General features: G+C 34.6%; 1 protein-coding gene across 1 annotated transcript in view; it reads right to left on the reverse strand.

The window, feature by feature from the left end:
• Nucleotides 1–18,794, reverse strand: part of LOC116557966 (solute carrier organic anion transporter family member 1B3-like) — a 61,982-nt gene that overhangs the window by 15,053 nt on the left and 28,135 nt on the right. The window contains exons 9-12 of the mRNA XM_032287787.1: nt 16,937–17,102; nt 14,587–14,771; nt 6,413–6,477; nt 3,217–3,334 (exon numbers count right to left, since the gene is read on the reverse strand). Of these exons, the coding sequence (XP_032143678.1) occupies nt 3,217–3,334; nt 6,413–6,477; nt 14,587–14,771; nt 16,937–17,102 (534 nt within the window). The remainder of the gene's footprint in view (nt 1–3,216; nt 3,335–6,412; nt 6,478–14,586; nt 14,772–16,936; nt 17,103–18,794) is intronic.

Genomic DNA, 18,794 nt, shown 5'->3' on the forward strand with positions numbered 1-18,794 from the left:
GGTGCATGCCTGTAGTCCCAGCTATTTGGGAGGCTGAGGCAGGAGAACCACTTGAACCTGGGAGGCAGAGGCTGCAGTGAGCCGAGATTGCACCACTGCACTCCAGCTTGGGCAATAGAGTACGACTTCACCTCAAAAAAAAAAAAAAAAAAAGTAAATAGACAATCTGAATAGGTCTACATCTATTAAAATAATTAATCTATAATTAATAACCTTCTAGAAAAGAAAGCCCCGCCGGGCGCAGTGGCTCAAGCCTGTAATCCCAGCACTTTGGGAGGCCGAGGCGGGTGGATCACGAGGTCAAGAGATCAAGGCCATCCTGGTCAACATGGTGAAACCCCGTCTCTACTAAAAAAAAAATACAAAAAAAAATTAGCTGGGCATGGTGGTGCGTGCCTGTAATCCCAGCTACTCAGGAGGCTGAGGCAGGAGAATTGCCTGAACCCAGGAGGCGGAGGTTGCGGTGAGCCGAGATCGCGCCATTGCACTCTGGCCTGGGTAACATGAGTGAAACTCCATCTTAAAAAAAAAAAAAAAAAAAAAAAAAGAAAGCCCCAAAACAAGATGGGTTCACTGGTGAGCTCTATCAAACACTTAAGAAAGAATTATATCAATACCTTACAATCTCTTTAAAAGGATAGAAGCAGTAGAAATATTTTGTCTTATTCTACAAAGCTATTATTACCCTAATCCCCATACCAGACAATGACATTACAAGAAAACTACAGACAAATATTTCTCAATATTGCTCATGAATATAGATGCAGAAACTATCAAAAATAGCAAATTGAATCTAACAATGTATAAAGGATGTTAAACACCATAACCAAGAGGGCTTTATTTTAGGTTTGCAAGGCTGTTTCAACTTTCAAAAATCAATTATATGATTTATTTCATTAACAGGCTAAAGAAGAACAAAATCACAGAATTACCTCAATAGCTTCAGAAAATGCATTTGACAAAATCAAACACCATTTATGATAAAAACTCTCATTAAACTAGAAAGAGGAGAACTTCCTCAACTTGATAAAAAATGTCTGGCACAAACCCACACCTAACATCATACTTAATGGTGAGGAAATCAAAGCTTTTCCACTAATGTTGGGAACAAGGCAGAACGTCTTTTCTCACCGCTGTTTTTCAACCTGATATGCAAAATTCTGGCTATGCTATTTAAAAAAAATTTTTTAAGAACACAACATTTTTAAGAAGACAAAGAGCTCCAAAAAAATAAAACTAGTAAGCAATTATAGCAAGGCTGCAAGAGATAAGGCTAATATACAAAAGTGAAATGTTTTCTTAGATATCAGCAACGAATAACTGGAATTTGAAATTAAAAGCACATTATCATTTACATTGGCACCCCCAGAAATGAAATGGTTGGGTATCAACCTAATAAAGTATGTATAATAGTGATATGCAGATAACTACAAAACTGATGAATGAAATCAAAGAAGAACTAAATAAAGAGATATATCATGTTCATATACAGTATAGGAAGACTTAATATTATTAAGATGTCAGTTCCTCTCAACTTGAGCTATATATTCAAGCCAAATCCCAATCAAAATCCCAGTAAGTTATTTTGTGGATATTGACAAACTAATTTTAAAGCTTATGTGAAGAGGCAAAAGAGGCCAGAACGATACTTAAATAGAACAAAGTAACAGGACTGCCACCACCTGACCTCAAGACTTACTAAAAAGCTACAGGAATTAAGGCAATGTGATTTTGGTGAAATAATGGACAAATCAATGAACGGGACAGAATAGAGAGCCCAGAAGTAGACTCATTTAATTACAGTCAACTGATCTTTAATAAAGAACAAAGGCAATTCAATGGAGAAAGTATAGTCTTTTCAACAACTAGTGCTGTAACAACTAAACATCCACATCCGAAAGAATGGATCTAGATGCAGCCTTTACACAAAAATTAGCTCAAAATGAACCATGAACCAAAATGTATAACACAAAACTGTAAAATTTCTGGAAGATAACATGGGAGAAAATCTAGATGACCTAGAATTTGGTTATCATTTTTGATGTAACACCAAAGATACAATTCATGAAAGAAGTAATTAATAAGCAGGACTTAAAATAAAAAACTTTTCTGAGTAAGACTCTGTTAAGAGAATAAAAAGAGAAATTCTCCATGATGTAATTATTAATTACTACTGAAGAACATCTTGATTGCTACCATTTTTTCATAGAAATTCAGGTTTTTGTGTGTACGTTTCCAAATAATGTAGGTAAATACCAAGAAACACAATTACTTAATCATATAATAAGACTATGTTTTGCTTTCTAGGAAACTTCCAGTCTGTCTTCAATATGACTATCCCATTCACATTCCTACAAACAATGACAGAGAATTTCTATTGCTTCGTAAACTTACTAGCATTTGATGTTGTTTTTGCTGATTTTTAATGGCTCTGTATATACTTAGGCCATTTGCCTGTGTCTTTGTTACGAGTTACAAATTCTTCTTCTATTTTATCTTTTGGTTTTAAACTTTAAGCAAAATAAGTTTTGAGATGCAGAGTTTTAAAACTATTTTATCATTTTTTTTCTATCATGGCCTTGGGCATTTGGGTCATATTTACAAACATATTTCTGCTTACTAGATAATTAGAAGAAATTCTACTATGACTTATTCTAATAACATCACATTTAAATGTATATATTTTGTCAATGTATAAATTTGGAATCAACTTTATTTAAGAGGATGGTATAATTTCAGCTTTTTTTCTTTCCAGATGACCATCCATCTTCATGACACTCATAGAATATCTTTCCCTACGAATAGAAGAGTGTAGAAATATTTTCTCCCTTTTTTCCTCATTGACTTATGACCAGGCTCCAGCTGGTCATTCTGTGTTTTTCAAGAGAAGTCAGAGGCAATTGAATGTGTGTGTGTGTATATATGTATATACATGTATGCATGTGTGTACACACATATATATATATACACACACACACATTTAATTGCCTCTGGCTTCTCTAGAAAAACACAGAAAAAGAAGACAATATCAATTTCCTACATTTTCTATGAGTATTAAAATGAGATACAATGATTGCCTGGTAAAATATTAAATACAAAATTTAGTGTTCATTCAATGGTGTCTATCATTAATATTATTACATACTGATAATTATGTTCTTAGAAACTAATAAGGCAAAGGAAAAAAGTTAATGAAATATATTTATGACAACTTACCCAAATAATGTGGAATTATATATCCTACAAGACCCTTGTCTCCCACAGCTATCGGAGGACCACTTCATGCATGTTCTATCAATCAGAGCACCAAAATATATTGGAGCTAGAAGTCCTCCTGCAACAGAAGAGAAGATGTCAATACAATAACATATTTCAAATATGTCTGGATAATATTTCACATTGATTCATAATGGATAAAGTAAAAGTTATCCTCCAAAGTTATTTTGGAGGATTCTTCTACTGTTTTGGCCTAAATCTGCCCAAGAATCAAGATTATAAGGAATCTCAAAGTTCCAAATCATATAGTAATGTTATAGACATCTTTTATCTATGCTTTCCTCTTTATACATATAGGGAAGAAGAAGCATTATGTGCCTGTACATTGTGTGCCTGTTCTTCTTACAATAACAATTAGCTTCAATCTGATTAGTTAAAAGAAGAATGTTGTTAGTAAAACAAGAATGTTATATTGTTTCATACGGGATGTTACTTAGGCAAGGAAAGCTGGAACTGGGGAGAAGTATATCTTTATGTTAAAAGCAAAACATTCTCAGCTTAAAGGCTGTAAAGGCAAGACTTTTTTCAACACTATTTTAAGAAAATTAAAATATGAGTTCTCCCACCAGCACCCCATCCCCAGAGAAGCACGGGCCCAGATTCAGAGATTGGTTAGCTCTTGGCAAGTTATACTTCTTTTTGGGCTCACAGCTCTACATCCCCCTTCTTGGTGTCATTTGTGCCTATAATCCAGCATTTTCTCACTACTGATTTTGCAGATTTCTAAATACCGCTGAAGCAACCAAAGCTTTCCAAGTTAGGGACTATGGTGCTAAATTTTATTTGTTAGTTCTCATCATTGTTCTGATCACAATAATGCATACGTTTTTAGTGTTCAATCTTTTAGTCAATTTTTATTTGTAGTGCATTATTTTGCAAAAGTGGGGCTTTTCAGGAACACATGTGTTGTTTATGGTAGAAGTGTCCATCTGCTCCTAATACTACTTTAATAAACTCTGGGATCGACTCCTGGTTCTAAGCATAGGTATTTTTTTTTTTCCCTGAGATGGAGTCTCACTCCAACACACAGGCTAGAGTGCAGTGTTGCAATTTCAGCTCACTGCAACCTCCACTTCCTGGTTCAAGTGATTCTCCTGCCTCAGCCTCCCGAATAGCTGGGATTACAGGAATGTGCCATTATGCTTGGCTAATTTTTGTATTTTTAGTAGAGACAGGGTTTTGCCATGTTGGCCAGGCTGGTCTTGAACTCCTGACCTCAGGTGATCCATCCGCTTTGGCCTCCCAAAGTGCTGGGATTATAGGTGCAAGCCATCCCACCTGGCCTACCATAGGTAATCTTATCAAAATTTTAGTGACATAAGACCTGTCCTTCAGATAGTAGCACTGAAATATTCATGACTTTATTTTGTTCTTTTTTTGTGTTGTGATGAATAATTTTATTTTGTCACATAAAAATCATAGTGATCCATATATCACAATTTTACTAATTCCATGTACTTTTAACAGTACTTTTACTTTTCTCACTCTGAGAATGAGAAATCTTAGAATGACAAAGAATTGAGGCCATTGAATATGAGGAAAACTGGTACTAAGAAAATGAGTGAGAAATTTGCTGGTATCAAAAATCACAGTCGTCTTTTAGAAAATGAAAAATATATGCCAACAATTTACTACTGCAATTTAAAAACTTCTCATAAACAATTTTATAAATAACTCTTTGAGTTTAATACATTATAGGCCTTCCACAATTTACAAATATATTGTATTCAAGACAATTATTTGTGAATTGGAAGTTTGGTACTCAGTGTGTATTTTTCCCATAGAAGCATTTAGAGTCTGTTGTGCCATATACTGAGCACATCAAAATAGCATCAGAATTTGAATGGCAAAATTCATTTTTTTCTATTTCATATTGCCAAATATATTGCTCCTACTGTCATTTCCACATATCATAAGGACTCCTAACTACCCAGATTCTATTTTCAGCTTCTGTGGCTCAGCTTCTAGGAGTGAGGTATCTCCATTTAATCTGGAGGTAGAGAACTGCCAGGATATACAGAGGCTGGTGATCAGAGACACAGAAAAGGGAATACTGGGAAGAGAACCAGTGGACCCCTACAGCATCTTCATCTCCTCTCGCCTATTTTCTTTATATTTCTTTTTCTTTTAACCTTTGAGGATTTGTGAACTTCTCATCAAATATACTACTTGAACAACTTCTCCACTGTAATTTGGCCATAGAGTTATACTTTTTTCCTTTACTCGTGAAGTTTCCAGAAATCGACCCCTCCCATGTTCTTTTCCTTCTGCTGTCAAAGGTTGCCAGGATCAGTCCCAATCCCTAGATGAATGATACCCTTTTCCTACTTCCCGGGAATAAGCACATAACATTTACAGTCCTTACAAAGGAGCATTCATAAGGATTAGGCTACATATTGCTTAACAATAACAGGCATCAGTGTGCTAAAAATGGTAAACGGCAAGGAAGGTAGTAATAGCCTAAACATTTTTCTCATCACTTTAAAATATTTACAAATAAACCTTTAGCCTTTAGAGTCTACATTCTTACTCTTTGCCAACGGAAACACGATTCTTTAGCTTTCCTTTATTCAGAATGCTCTTTTAATCAAAAATCACCAGTTATAGAGTCTGAGTTCTCATTTCCTTTTGCATTAACTGCTGCTAAAGCTTAGCTGCCCAGCCTTACAGGACCAGGCAGTGTAAAGTGGCACAGTTAATGTCAGCTCCTGTTGTTTGGTACAACCTCAGCCTGGCCAGATTCCCAGGCCTCCCAAGGTGCTTTAGGCCTTCCCTGAATAATGTTTCAGTTTAGAAGGAAGGTCCTCCACTCTACCTACCTGGAATAAATATTTGTAACTTTCTGAAAGAAGGAAACTTGGAGAACCACCTGTCTTTTGGTGGTTTTTTATTAAGAGAGACTGTGATAAAAGTAAGATAATTCCTTAGTCTTAACAGATAGGCTTGAACTAGAATTAACAATTAAAATACTATTTTAAGTCACAATTTCCCTGTCTCTTCTTATTTTCATAGATCGCAAAAAATAATGAATCTTACTTATTCCTTTAACTTTCTCATAATTGAAAATTAATTAGGGTCTTTAATCTTTGAGAAGAATATTTATATCTCAAATTTATGGTCTATGTATTCATCATACCTACTGATCGTAACAACATTGTATGGAAACCCACTGCAAGTGATTTCAATTCAGGTTGAACAAGCCTGAAATAAAATAAAGGCAAAGAAATATTAAATATTATTAAAATATTAAACTAAGCATCAAAACATTTCTCAGTATCATTTGTCTTCATGATAGAATAAAATCCCTCAAGTGAATGGCCCACATTATTTAAAGTTATATTATCAGTTGTTTTAAAAGGCAGACACTAGAATGATAAATAATAATTATTACTTTCTTCTTTGTTGAACGCATAATGATTTCAAGACAGTTTAATGAATATTTTCACATTTGGTCCTTATGAAAATCCTATGAGAAAGTTCAGAACAGGTTTTCTATGTCCATTAAATTAACAGATTTTGTGTGGTTTATTCAGTCCTGATAGCTCATATCTTATACTCTGATAGCTATCAGTCCTTATAGCTCATATGAAAAGATCAGATATTTGTTCTGAGGATAGATCTTAGCAGACCTCTTTTTACCACCTTATTTCTGTTATCAATGTTAATGAAAAAGCTTGCTAATATGATTCATAAATAACACAATATATCCAGAGGAGTCAAACATGTTTTCTGTATTCTAGTGTCTAATGTATCACTGCCATCTTAAAAGTAAGGAACACTTTTATTTTATTTTATTTTATTTTATTTTATTTTTTGAGATGGAGTTTTGCTCTTGTTGCCTAAGCTGGAGCGCAATGGTTCAATCTCGGCTCACTGCAACCTCTGCCTGCTGGGTTCAAGCAATTCTCCTGCTTCAGTCTCCTGAGTAACTGGGATTACAGATGCATGCCACCACATCCAGTTAATTTTTTGTATTTTTAGTAGAAATGGGGTTTCACCATGTTAGCCAGGCTGGTCTCGAACTCCTGACCTCAGGTGATCCACCCACCTTAGCCTCCCAATGTGCTGGGATTACAGGCATGAGCCACTGTGACAGGCCAGGAACACATTTATACTCTTGCTTAGAAATTCACTCACTCCTGCATTTAGAAAGCTATTTCCACTATTTTGTTTTTCTGTGTTCAATGAATGTTGCTACCATTGCCGTGATAACATAACACCTACCAAGTGAAATGAAATAATAGTGCAGTAGTGGAGGGGATGGTTTGGGGTAGGGAGAATGACCAAGATTCAAAATTCCATTTTTACTGAAATATTGAATTAACTGATGAAAAGATGTTTTTCCCCTGAAAACATCTTTTCATCAGTTAATTCAATATTAACTGATGAAATAAAACTAGATGACTATTTTATTTTCAGAACTAATTAGCTGTAATCATTCAACAGTTACTAAGCACCTCCTAGGAGATGCTATGCTAGTCATGTTCTTCAGCATAAAGAGATAAATGATACTTCCTCTCAACTGAGTGACTAGAAGTAAGTGATTTAACCTTTCTTAGCCTCAGTTTCCTTGTTTGCTAAGTGAGGATAATAATACTTATATGTATGAGATTAGTATTGAAAGTTATGAAAAATTAACATGATGAGCTAACACTGTAAACCTCAATTTTATTTACATGTAATTTCCCCTTAAATCTTGTAGAAGAGCTACCATTTATTAAGGTTCCCAAAAGCTTTCAAAAGCACTTATAATATTAAAAGGAGCAAACATTAAGTTAAACATAATAAAAGTTAAACATACAGTTATTTATTAGGAGACAAAAATAAATAAATAAATAAAAAGGAAAGTATTTTAGCTCTGCTTTTGCACAGGACAGCAACACTTTGCTAGCCCCGTCGAGGGCAATGAAGACAGTGAAGCCATGCCTACTATTTAAGGAAGTTTCTTTCATAAGGAGATTGTTATGAGGAAATTATCAGGAATAAGTTACCTTATCTATTGAGGTCTCTCTCAAGGGAGATTTTGGGTAGGGAGAGATTTCAGTTCATTCCTGGTTCTGTTCTCTGACAAGTGGCTGACATGTATATTTCATTGTAATTGATTTTCAATGGTGGCTGTACCCTGTCTGCATTACACACAAAACAGGCAAGCTGACATTTGTTGTCAACTTGAATTTTGCCCAGGGAAAAGATTATCATGCAGAAGAATTTGGGGGACTTGCAGATAGAGATAATATTTTCCTAAAAGTTGGCTTAAATTCTTCAACAATTCAGTGGAAATGATGGATGCGTGTGATATAGTAACATACATGTACAACAACAATCACACACACTCCCTTCTGCATTCACATGCATGCACACTTACACTACTCCCCGCATGCTCATACTCACCTGCTCACTCACATGCACACACCCATATATCATTATAATGTAAGATATTTATCATTGTAATGTGACTCCTGCTTTACATGTGATATTGAGCAGCTCTGTATTTTGATAGGCCTCTCACAGGCTGAATTCATCACTAAAGCACTCTGTGAAGCTAAATAAGCTATTTCATTTAATTATTGAAAAATATATTCTTAATACAACAGATGTAATTAAAATGGATTCTCTGTTATCATCATTAATGACAATAACTCATCAGAACCTGCTGTTTCTTGAGACGATTCCCAGTTAGACCTAATAAAAGCCTATCAATAGGCAATAGAGATACAGAATGCTTTTCTTATTGTTTGCAAAAGATGGAAGAAAAGCTCTAAGTCATTCCATAGCTAAGCCAGATCATTGAAATGTAAATTTTTAAAAAGTTTTAAAACACTGCCCTCTTTAGGGCCATTTAAGATTAACATTTTGTTAGTCATGAGCTTACATGATACCCACACCTCTGTAAACAGCAAGATTCCAAGATTTTGAGACAGCTGTGGATACCAAGGTGTCATCCCAGGTGGTTTAGTATATCCCTTAATTCCACTCACTCCTCCACTTCTTTCATGTCACTTAAGCCTTCTATTTTGCTTAAGGAAACTCATGTCTGTTACCAGCAAAATCTTTACATTTACATTCTTTACAATCTTTTCATATTTTTGCTGTAAACAAAGCCTATCTCCCAATGACTCTCTTTCCATGCAACTATCTTAAGTGAGGTCTGTTTTCCTCCTATATCCTGTGTATTACTGGGCCTGAAATGTAGTTGTCCTTCTTGATCATTTTTTACCACTTCCATACCTGAGTCCCTCCTCTGAAAAGACCTCTAGATTCCCGGAAGAGGTGTACCACCCTAATATACCATACTCTAACCTTTCTGTTGAACATAACTAACTATGGATAGGCACATCACCACTCCCACCAATCTCTGACGATTTTTATTAGAAGGTCTCTATCATTTTTGTCAAAATTTCCACCACTTTTTGTTATTGTTTCAATATCCATGCAGATCATTCTCCCAGTGCTCTGGCCTTCCAGTGTCTTGACCTCTTCTCTGGAAATCTTACCTGTTCCACCCATAGTCAGCCCATCAGAACACACTTGAAATTCTACATTTTGAGCATCACTGTCCTTATAACCACCTCCTAACTTTAAAATTTACTCCCTTTAATACACCTGCTGCAACAATCCTCAGCCCCATATAGCTCTTCAGGCCCTTGATTCCTCCGACTATTCACAGGCTATCTGTAGTTTCACCCCTTCACTTCCTTTCTCAACGTGATCTCTCATTATAGCTACTCTTCTGAATATATCCAGTGCTTTTTTCCCGTTTCATCCTTTATTGTTCTAAACAAACAAAAAGGCTTTCCTCTAACCCTCTGCTTCTTCTGTACCTATATACAAAAAGCTACATTGCAGGAGAAAATAATTCAAGCATGCTGACAGGACTCCCTTTAAGTTCTAAGCATGAACATTCAGGGGGGCTCCAGGGCAATTCCGCAATACGTAGTTTACTGGTACATTTTCCCAGTCATTATATTCTTCCAGTCTTCAAGATTGCTAGTTCATGTGTCCTGATCTCATCCCACCTCTTTCTTTTCTTCTGCCCTATTCACAGCTGATTATCATGCTTTTTATTTAATAGAGAAAATACAAGCAATTACAAAATAATTTAAATACTCTTGCACCACTACTGCTACACATTTACTTGCCTTTTACCCACACAGAAAACCTTCCCTTCTACTACAGAGTATAAAACTGACTGTCCTTGTTTAAATCTCTCTGCATCTTATTCTTTAATTGCTCCACTTCTCTCCTGGGTTAACAAGTGCCTTTTTCTCTACCTGATAAATCTTATCAGTATGCAAGCATGCTATTATATCTAGAATTAGATATAAACATAACTTTTGATGCCACAACCCTTCCAGCTACCATACCATTTCTCTGCTTCTTTTCATAACACTTTTCCTGAAAAGAATTTTCCATACTGGCTGTTTGCACTTTCCCTTCTTGCATTTTCTCGATTCCTTACCAAACAGCCTTTTTCCCATCTCTCATCTTCATGCACTACTTTTGTTTAGGTTAAGTGACCAGCACATAATGACACCCAATGGTCACTTTCTAGTCTCTAACTCCTGTAAGCTCTCAGCAACCCTTGAAGCAATTGCTTCTCCTTCCTTCTTGATATATGGTTAATTAGGCTTTGGGGACACTCCCCATTCCTAGTTTTTCCCATAGGAACTCCTTTGCAATTTTCTTCATTGATTTTTCCTTATACTATTGATCTCTAAACTTAGAGTGGCTGACTCTTGGTCCTAGGATCTTGTTTCTGGCTGTACTCCGTCCCTAGAAGATCTCATTAATTCCATGGATGTAAATACCATCTGTATATTTCTCAGTCTGAAATGCATGTTTGTGGCTTCAAACTTTGTCCTGAATGTTGGATTGCATATGTGGCATTGTTAGATATCCAGAAGACAGCTCAGATTTTTGGAGATAGAACAAATTCTTGCTTCTCCACTTGCTGCAACCTATTCTTCCTTAGTGTTTCCCGTTTTGTTCAATAGTACCACCATCCTTCCAGAATACAGCCAGAACCCTGGGATCATCCTTTCTCTTTTTCAAATGCTACATTCAACCTATCAGCAAACCTTATTGGCTTTACATTAAAAAACAAAATAAAATGAAGACCGGAACCCAAATCACTTTACATTCTAACACTGCATCCTCATTCAAGCCCTCATATTGTGAAAAAGAATCAAAGCCTCTGTTTTTTCTGATTTCATTATCTTCCCAGAACATACTCCATGCACAGTCAGAGGGATCTAGTTAGGTAAGTCAGCTATGCAATGCTAATGCTTAATGCCCCTGGGGCTTCTCAACACATTTAGAATAAACTCCAGTGTCTTTCCTGTGACCCATATGATCTGGACCATTCCAGCTCTCTCGCTGTACATTTTCTCTCTCTCTCTTCCTCATACACTTTTTTCTGACCTTGTATTATACATGTGGAGTATGCTCTACACCAGGGCTTTTGTCTTTGCCCTGTCTTAACTAGATTGTTCTTCCCTGTCCTTATTTAGCATGGTTTGTCCCTTCACTCTTCATGTCTTCATCAAAGGACTTCCAATGTACAATATCTGAACTAGTGTCTCTTACCTATCCCACTTTTTTCTTTTCTTACTGTAATTTATTTTTTTCTAGTGTTTCACAATTACTTATTTTATATATTTACTTGCTTCTCTGTTGGTTCTCCTACACCCATCCACTCCCCCATTCCCTATCCCCACAGGGAAGCTAGTGAAGTTCTATCACCTTTTTTCACAGGGGCATCCTCAGTACATAGAACTGTACCTGACACGTATGAATATATAATAAGGAAATGTCTTCCCTCCTATGTAGTCTTGTTTTAACAATGACTTAACAGTGTTTGTTATTATTAAATTTGGTCTACTTATTAAAATCATAAGTAGACCAAAGTTTATATTTTTGTTCTATAGTCAGTTTCATAAATTTTCTTTCAATAAAATCAAAGGCTGTTGAGAGATTAATAATTGATGTTTTTGAGAAGTGACAATTACTTTCTTAAAAAATAAAATATAACTATTATAAATAATGAAACAGTGTTTTTTCTTTTTTATATTTTTTCTTGCCAATATATATATTTTTAACTTTTATTTTAAGTTCAGAGGTATATGTGCAAGTTTGTTATATAGGTAAATTTGCGTCATTGGTGTTTGTTGTATAGAATATTTCATCACCTAGATATTAAGCCTACTACCCATTTGTTATTTTTCCTGATCTTCTCCTTCCTCTCAACCTCCACCCTCTGATAGGCCCCGATGTCTTTTGTCTCCTTCTTATGTGTCTATGTGTTCCCATTATTTAGCTCCTGCTTATAAACAGAATATGCAGTATTTGTTTTTTTTGTTCCTGCATTAATTCGCTAAGGATAATGACCTCCAGCTCCATCCATTTTCCTGTAAAGGGCATAATGTCATTCTTTTTTAAAGCTGAATAGTATTCCATGGTGTATATGTACTACATTTTTTTTACCTACTCTACCCTAGATGGGCATTTAGGTTGATTTCATGTCTTTGTTATTGTGAATAGTGCTGCAATGAACACACACAAGCGTTTTTTTTAAACGCTTTTTGTCCCATGAAATAGTATAAATTAAGATCCTAAAACCTGGTGAGATGCAAATTAGTAAAGAGTTTTGAGGTGATTTTCTGTAAGTTAATAAATCTGTAATTTGGCAAGTATAAAACATTCTCCTTTTGAGTAGACAATATTTTATATGTAGGTGAAGTTATATCTGTAAAATAGATTAGTATGAGTAATTTGATAAGATCTGAGGGCAGAGTTAAATTTAAACAACTGTAAACTCAGTTTACAAGTCTATATACATTTTAACAAAAGTTAAAACACTTTTGGTTTTTTTCCCCCTATGATGTCATGCTGTTAGCTGACAGTGAACATGTGATCAACTATGTTGGTTTTAAAAGTAATAATTAGACATTAACCCAGGTCAACACACTTATTCATGTACTTTTTTGAAGATATACATGCACGTTTTTATATGTTTCTAGTTTTTAGGTGATTGAATGATCAACTTGGTCACTAACTCTCCATTCTTATCTTGTGCTACACTTGTCTCAATATGTTTCAGTGAACCTTTTTATTTCTCAAACATACTAGCTCTTTCCTGCCTGGACCCTCTCCCTGAAATCCCTTCATTTGGCTAACTTTTCTTTAGACCTTTAGATTAAATGTCACTTCTTTTGAGATGTACTCTCTGAGTCCTCTCCTGTACAACCCTTCGCCTCATTCTCAGTTTAGCTTTTCCTTTTTATTTCCTTTAGTAACACATTTTCTCTTCATGAGGACTGAGAACAATTTCTAATTCTGGGTTTGATTTAAAGTATATTTGTTTTATGTCAGTCTTTCCTGTCATTTTCTAAGCTGTATGATAATAAGTACCTAATTCATTTTATTCACTAAGAAATTCTTCTTCATTAAGCATGATATCTTATGTAAATATGTATCTAATGAATAAAGACAGGAATAAATTATTTTCATGTATTTTTTTTTTTTTAGTCTGTAGGAGAATTACGAGAGACTAGGTCAAAAGCCATGCTGTAGGTGGATTAAAAGTTTTGAAATTTCATTATAGACTAAAGATTACATTTACAGTTCCCAAATATTTTATTCCAATGAGATCAATAGATGATTTACCATGACTGCTTTATTAGGATGGAAAATAACTAAAAATTAAATGTTCTTTTAGAATCATACAAAGGTTCTTCTACAATTGAGGCAATCATCAGTCTGTGTCTTAAATTCTTAGTAAGTAAAGAAAATATGGAGCCGGGCGCGGTGGCTCAAGCCTGTAATCCCAGCACTTTGGGAGGCCGAGGCGGGTGTATCACGAGGTCAAGAGATCGAGACCATCCTGGTCAACATGGTGATACCCCGTCTCTACTAAAAATACAAAAAATTAGCTGGGCATGGTGGTGCGTGCCTGTAATCCCAGCTACTCAGGAGGCTGAGGCAGGAGAATTGCCTGAACCCAGGAGGCGGAGGTTGCGGTGAGCCGAGATCGCGCCATTGCACTCCAGCCTGGGTAACATGAGTGAAACTCCGTCTCAAAAAAAAAAAAAAGAAAAAAAAAAAAAGAAAATATGGAATCCAGAAGCAAAATTATTAATTATGGCATTGAAGGACCACAGTCATAGGAAAAAAAAAAAAAAACACCTCATTCTCAGAAAGTTAAAATGTAACAAAATATAAATTTGAGTTGTCAATTATTGTGGAAGAATATGTATATCATTAGGTGTGTTTGTAGTTGGCTATATATGAAAATGTTTTCAAAAGTCTTACCTAACAGTCAGAATAATATTCGAGGGGCCTCCAAGTCCAAAGAAAAAGTAAATCAAAGCTTGCATTATAATATAAATGTAAAATTTCCTTGCACAAGCGTCACTTCTTGGGCATTCACCCAAAGAGGCCGAGTAATTTCTGCTCCTGAGACCAGGCACCTCCACACAAGGACAGTCATAAAACACCTAAAACAATAGTTTTGGAATTATTACACTTCAGTGCTAATTTGAAATGCATTTTCAGACACAATGGGACTATAAATATATCCCATTATATTTTTAAAAATTCACATTCATTAAAACTAAAGTATTTAGAGTCAAAAATTCTAAAAATACAGTTAATAGATGAAGAGCAAAATATTTTCCTAGATTCCTTTCTATACAAGAAAGTTTAATTCATTATTAACATCCAATTCATCCTTTATTTAAAAATTACCAAATTGAAGGAATTAGTGTCTGAAACTATTTATTTTTCGTTAACATAAATTGTTTTAAATATTTTTTTCACCCTCTTTTACTTCTCAATACACTTTTTCCTTTTTAGCAGTCTCTATTAAGTATCAGGGACATGCCCTGAGGAAGGATTATTCAAAGAATCTAGAAATTATAGCAGTTTAGCGGGGATCAAAATCTGGAACCTGGGCCACCCTCAAGAATGGGGCAGAGTCCAGAGCTGATAAAGCTAGGTAGAGCTACTGGAATTCTATTTTAATAGGTAAACAACATCCAGGACTATAATGAGATAAAAGTAATGATGTTTTTACAGGAGAGGTTCAACACAATAGAATGCTCTGACTCATGGTTAGAACACAGAAGAGGAAAACTTAGCAACAAATGATTTGAGAGATTTAACTGGGCAGTGTTTCTAGGTAAGTGGCTTTAATAAATTCCGTCTGATTCTAGGCTAAACCAGTTTAAGGAAAGTTCACCTTGAACCTATAAGTGCTGAAGACTAATTACTGAAGGAGAAATTGTAAAATAATTTAAAACTGTATGGTTCTACTAAGCTTACTTTTTTTACCTTTTTAAATTTTTTTTGACTAGGAATAATTTCAGGAGTCTTTTATGGAACAAGCATATTGCCCAATAAAACCAAATTTTGAGACAGAGAACATTATTTTAAGAAGTGATGTTTTATTACTAAGAATTTAGTAAAAGAACTTTGCAGTAGCCCCCAGATGGTGTATAATCATTGCCAAGATAATATCTTCATGACAGAGATAGTACTCTTCAGTATTCTAATACCATGTCTCTTTCTGGCCTTTCACTAGTAGGCAAAGTGAAACTATGGATTAAATGGGGCACCCTTCCTGAAAGACACTATAGCCATGAATGTGAGATGTGGGCTTTTCAGTAAAGTCTTTGATTGGGTCATTTTGTGTAAACATATGAAAGTTGTGGCCTGTCTTCAAAGATCCTAGGGTGCTTTATTCTTCATGTCTTTCCATAACACAATTGGTAGAACAAAAGGCAAGAGAAAGATGGAAAACTTTTGAAAATCAAACACAGAAATGTCTGGCAGAGAGCTATAATCATACCTGACTATATTGCCAGTGTTGGTATTAGTAAAAGGGCCTGGGAAATAGCTAACCAACTTTGCAAAATGTTGAGGTAATCGGTGGTATGGGAAACATTATACCTCACTCCTAACTGTTTACAATTAGCCAGGATATTGGGGGAAAACCAGACATTTGCCCAATGTAAAGAATGTAAAGAAAGCTTTTAAGTGAGGAAAGAAATGGCATTTTTATGGGATGTGTTGGGAAGAGTTGAGCAGGATAGTAAATTATCCTGGGTAAGAGAAGTGTCAGCTGTGGGAAAATCAAATGAGGAAATCGAGAATTGGGCATTCAAGTGAGCATGAAACTTTAATTTCTTGGAAATTCAAAAGCCACAGCCCTAGTTTAACTCATCAGTCTGTATATAGATTGTTGTCCTAGTAAAGTAGATAGTGCTGACAATAGGTTGACCCAGGACTTTCCCCCAACTTCCAAACGATAAAGTAATTCAAAATTAATCAAAGGCATATTCTTTAGTAAAATCGGATACTTGTTAGTGATCCTAAATGCATTCAAATTCTAACAGAACATATTCTTATAATCTCAAGAAAAAAAGTAGAATAATCTCAAATTAGAATTCAAATAACAGAAAAATCTGTGTCCTAAACAGAATTTTATATGAAGTTTTGTTTATACAGCATGATAACCATCAAATTGACAGATAATATTGGAATCTTTTTCTTTTATCTTTTTGTAGGCGACCTAGTTATAGAACAATTTTATAAGTAATTATTAAATCAAATCTATGAGTTTTGATTAAGCAGAGGAGAAAAAGCAGAAACTAATACTCACTATAGGGTTTTTATTACCACTTGAAGATTTACATCCTGCTAAACAAGGTGACTGGTAAGTTATTCCATTGTTCCCACAGACTGGTTCCCACTGACTTTCATCACAATTGCATTCTGAGTTGCAATAAGAAAGTGGTACTTCTAAATGAGATGCTCCCGGATTATTTCTGGAAATATATGATAGACATATATCAAAAACAGAGAAAAAGAAAAAAAGGAAGTAAAGAAGGAGGAGAAGAGGGAGACTGGAAATGGAGGAGGGAAGAGAAGAGGAAAAAAGAGAATAAAAAAAGACTTGTTCTTTAATTAGAAAGAGAAATTTGATTTGATGATGCCAAAATGGCAAATTTTAAAATATTTATTTACTTTTAATTCTCTTTACTAAAACATGACTTACGACCTAGAAAAAGTAAAACTTAGGAAAGAAATCAAAGACTTAGACAAGAGGTCTTTATGATTTTATGAAAAATTTTATAGTAGAAAAGTAACTTTGTTTTTCCAAGACTCAGTTTCTACTCATTAAGGTAATGGCATTAGACTGAGGTTCCTCCAAGCTCACTATAAAGTTCTGTGAGAGTGTTAATAATTTTTATTGGAGTCGAATTAAAAAACTTTTATTTAACCAATTCAAAGTGATTAAAGCACTGAGGAATAAAAGATAAAAAAATATAGAATTACTTGTAAAAGGCTGGAAAAGCTCTGTCTATTTTTAAAATAAAGCTGCAATATGTTTTACATTTATTTAGTTTTTAATATGGTTATAAATTATAAAATACTATTTCATAATGACTAAAATTATAAAATATGTTACATAATTGCTTAAAGATTTAAAAAGTTACAATTTTGCTTTTCTTAACAATTGATAATAATTGAGTATAATGTGCTATATTTGAATAAGCAAGTAATTGAAATAAATGGAAAAAGCAGATTTATAGTTCAGAAATTACATTATTAATAGTTTTATTAAAAATCATCTAATACCTTATTCAGTTTGAGGGCATACTACTGGGAGTGTAGTGGCTTATTACTGTTGTTGTCTGAATGCTTATGGCCTCTAAATGCATATATTGTAATCTAGTCTTCTACTTGATGGTATTAAGTGGTGGTGCTTGTAGAAGGTTATGTATGAGGATGGACACCTATGGGTGGAATTACTGACCCCTTGTCTTCATCCTTCACCAGGTCTGGACATAGAGAGAAGATACCATCTATGAACTAGAGAATGGGCCTTCTCCAGATGCCAAATCTTCTAGCACCTTGGTCTTGGACGTTCCAGCTTCCAGAATTGTAAGAAATACATTGCTGTATATTTATAAGCTACCTAGAATTTTGTTTTAGATAACCAAACAAACTAAGACAATGACCCAGAGAAAACATTGCAATCAGTCACTCCTGTCTTCATATTAGTTTGTCACATCCTAGCAATGTGACTACTCTTTTGAAAATAAGTTTTGCCATTTGTAAGTTATATATAATAATGTTAACCTCATAAGAATTAAAGAAAAATTTCAGCAGTCATCAAACTTTTTGTTTTCAGGTGTTTTTTTGCTCTCTTAAAATGTATTGAGGGCCACAAAAGATTTTTTGTTTAAATGATTTATATCTACTGATATATACTCTATTAGAAATTTTATTAAGAAATTGTTAATACACAAAAATTCACAAGCACAGACATAATTAGCCATCACACTGATGGCATTATCATGTATCTGTTGACTTAGAAAATATCACTATACTCTCATGACATAATGAGAATAAAAAAGGCAAATCATGCCTTAGTATTATAAAAATAGGTTAGAATCTGTGGACCCCTGGATAAAATCTCAGGAACCCCTAAAGAGCATCAGGACACATTCTGA

The sequence above is a fragment of the Sapajus apella genome, unplaced genomic scaffold, assembly GCF_009761245.1.
Source record: "Sapajus apella isolate SASKATOON/1434 unplaced genomic scaffold, GSC_monkey_1.0 scaffold2, whole genome shotgun sequence".
Taxonomy (NCBI): domain Eukaryota; kingdom Metazoa; phylum Chordata; class Mammalia; order Primates; family Cebidae; genus Sapajus; species Sapajus apella.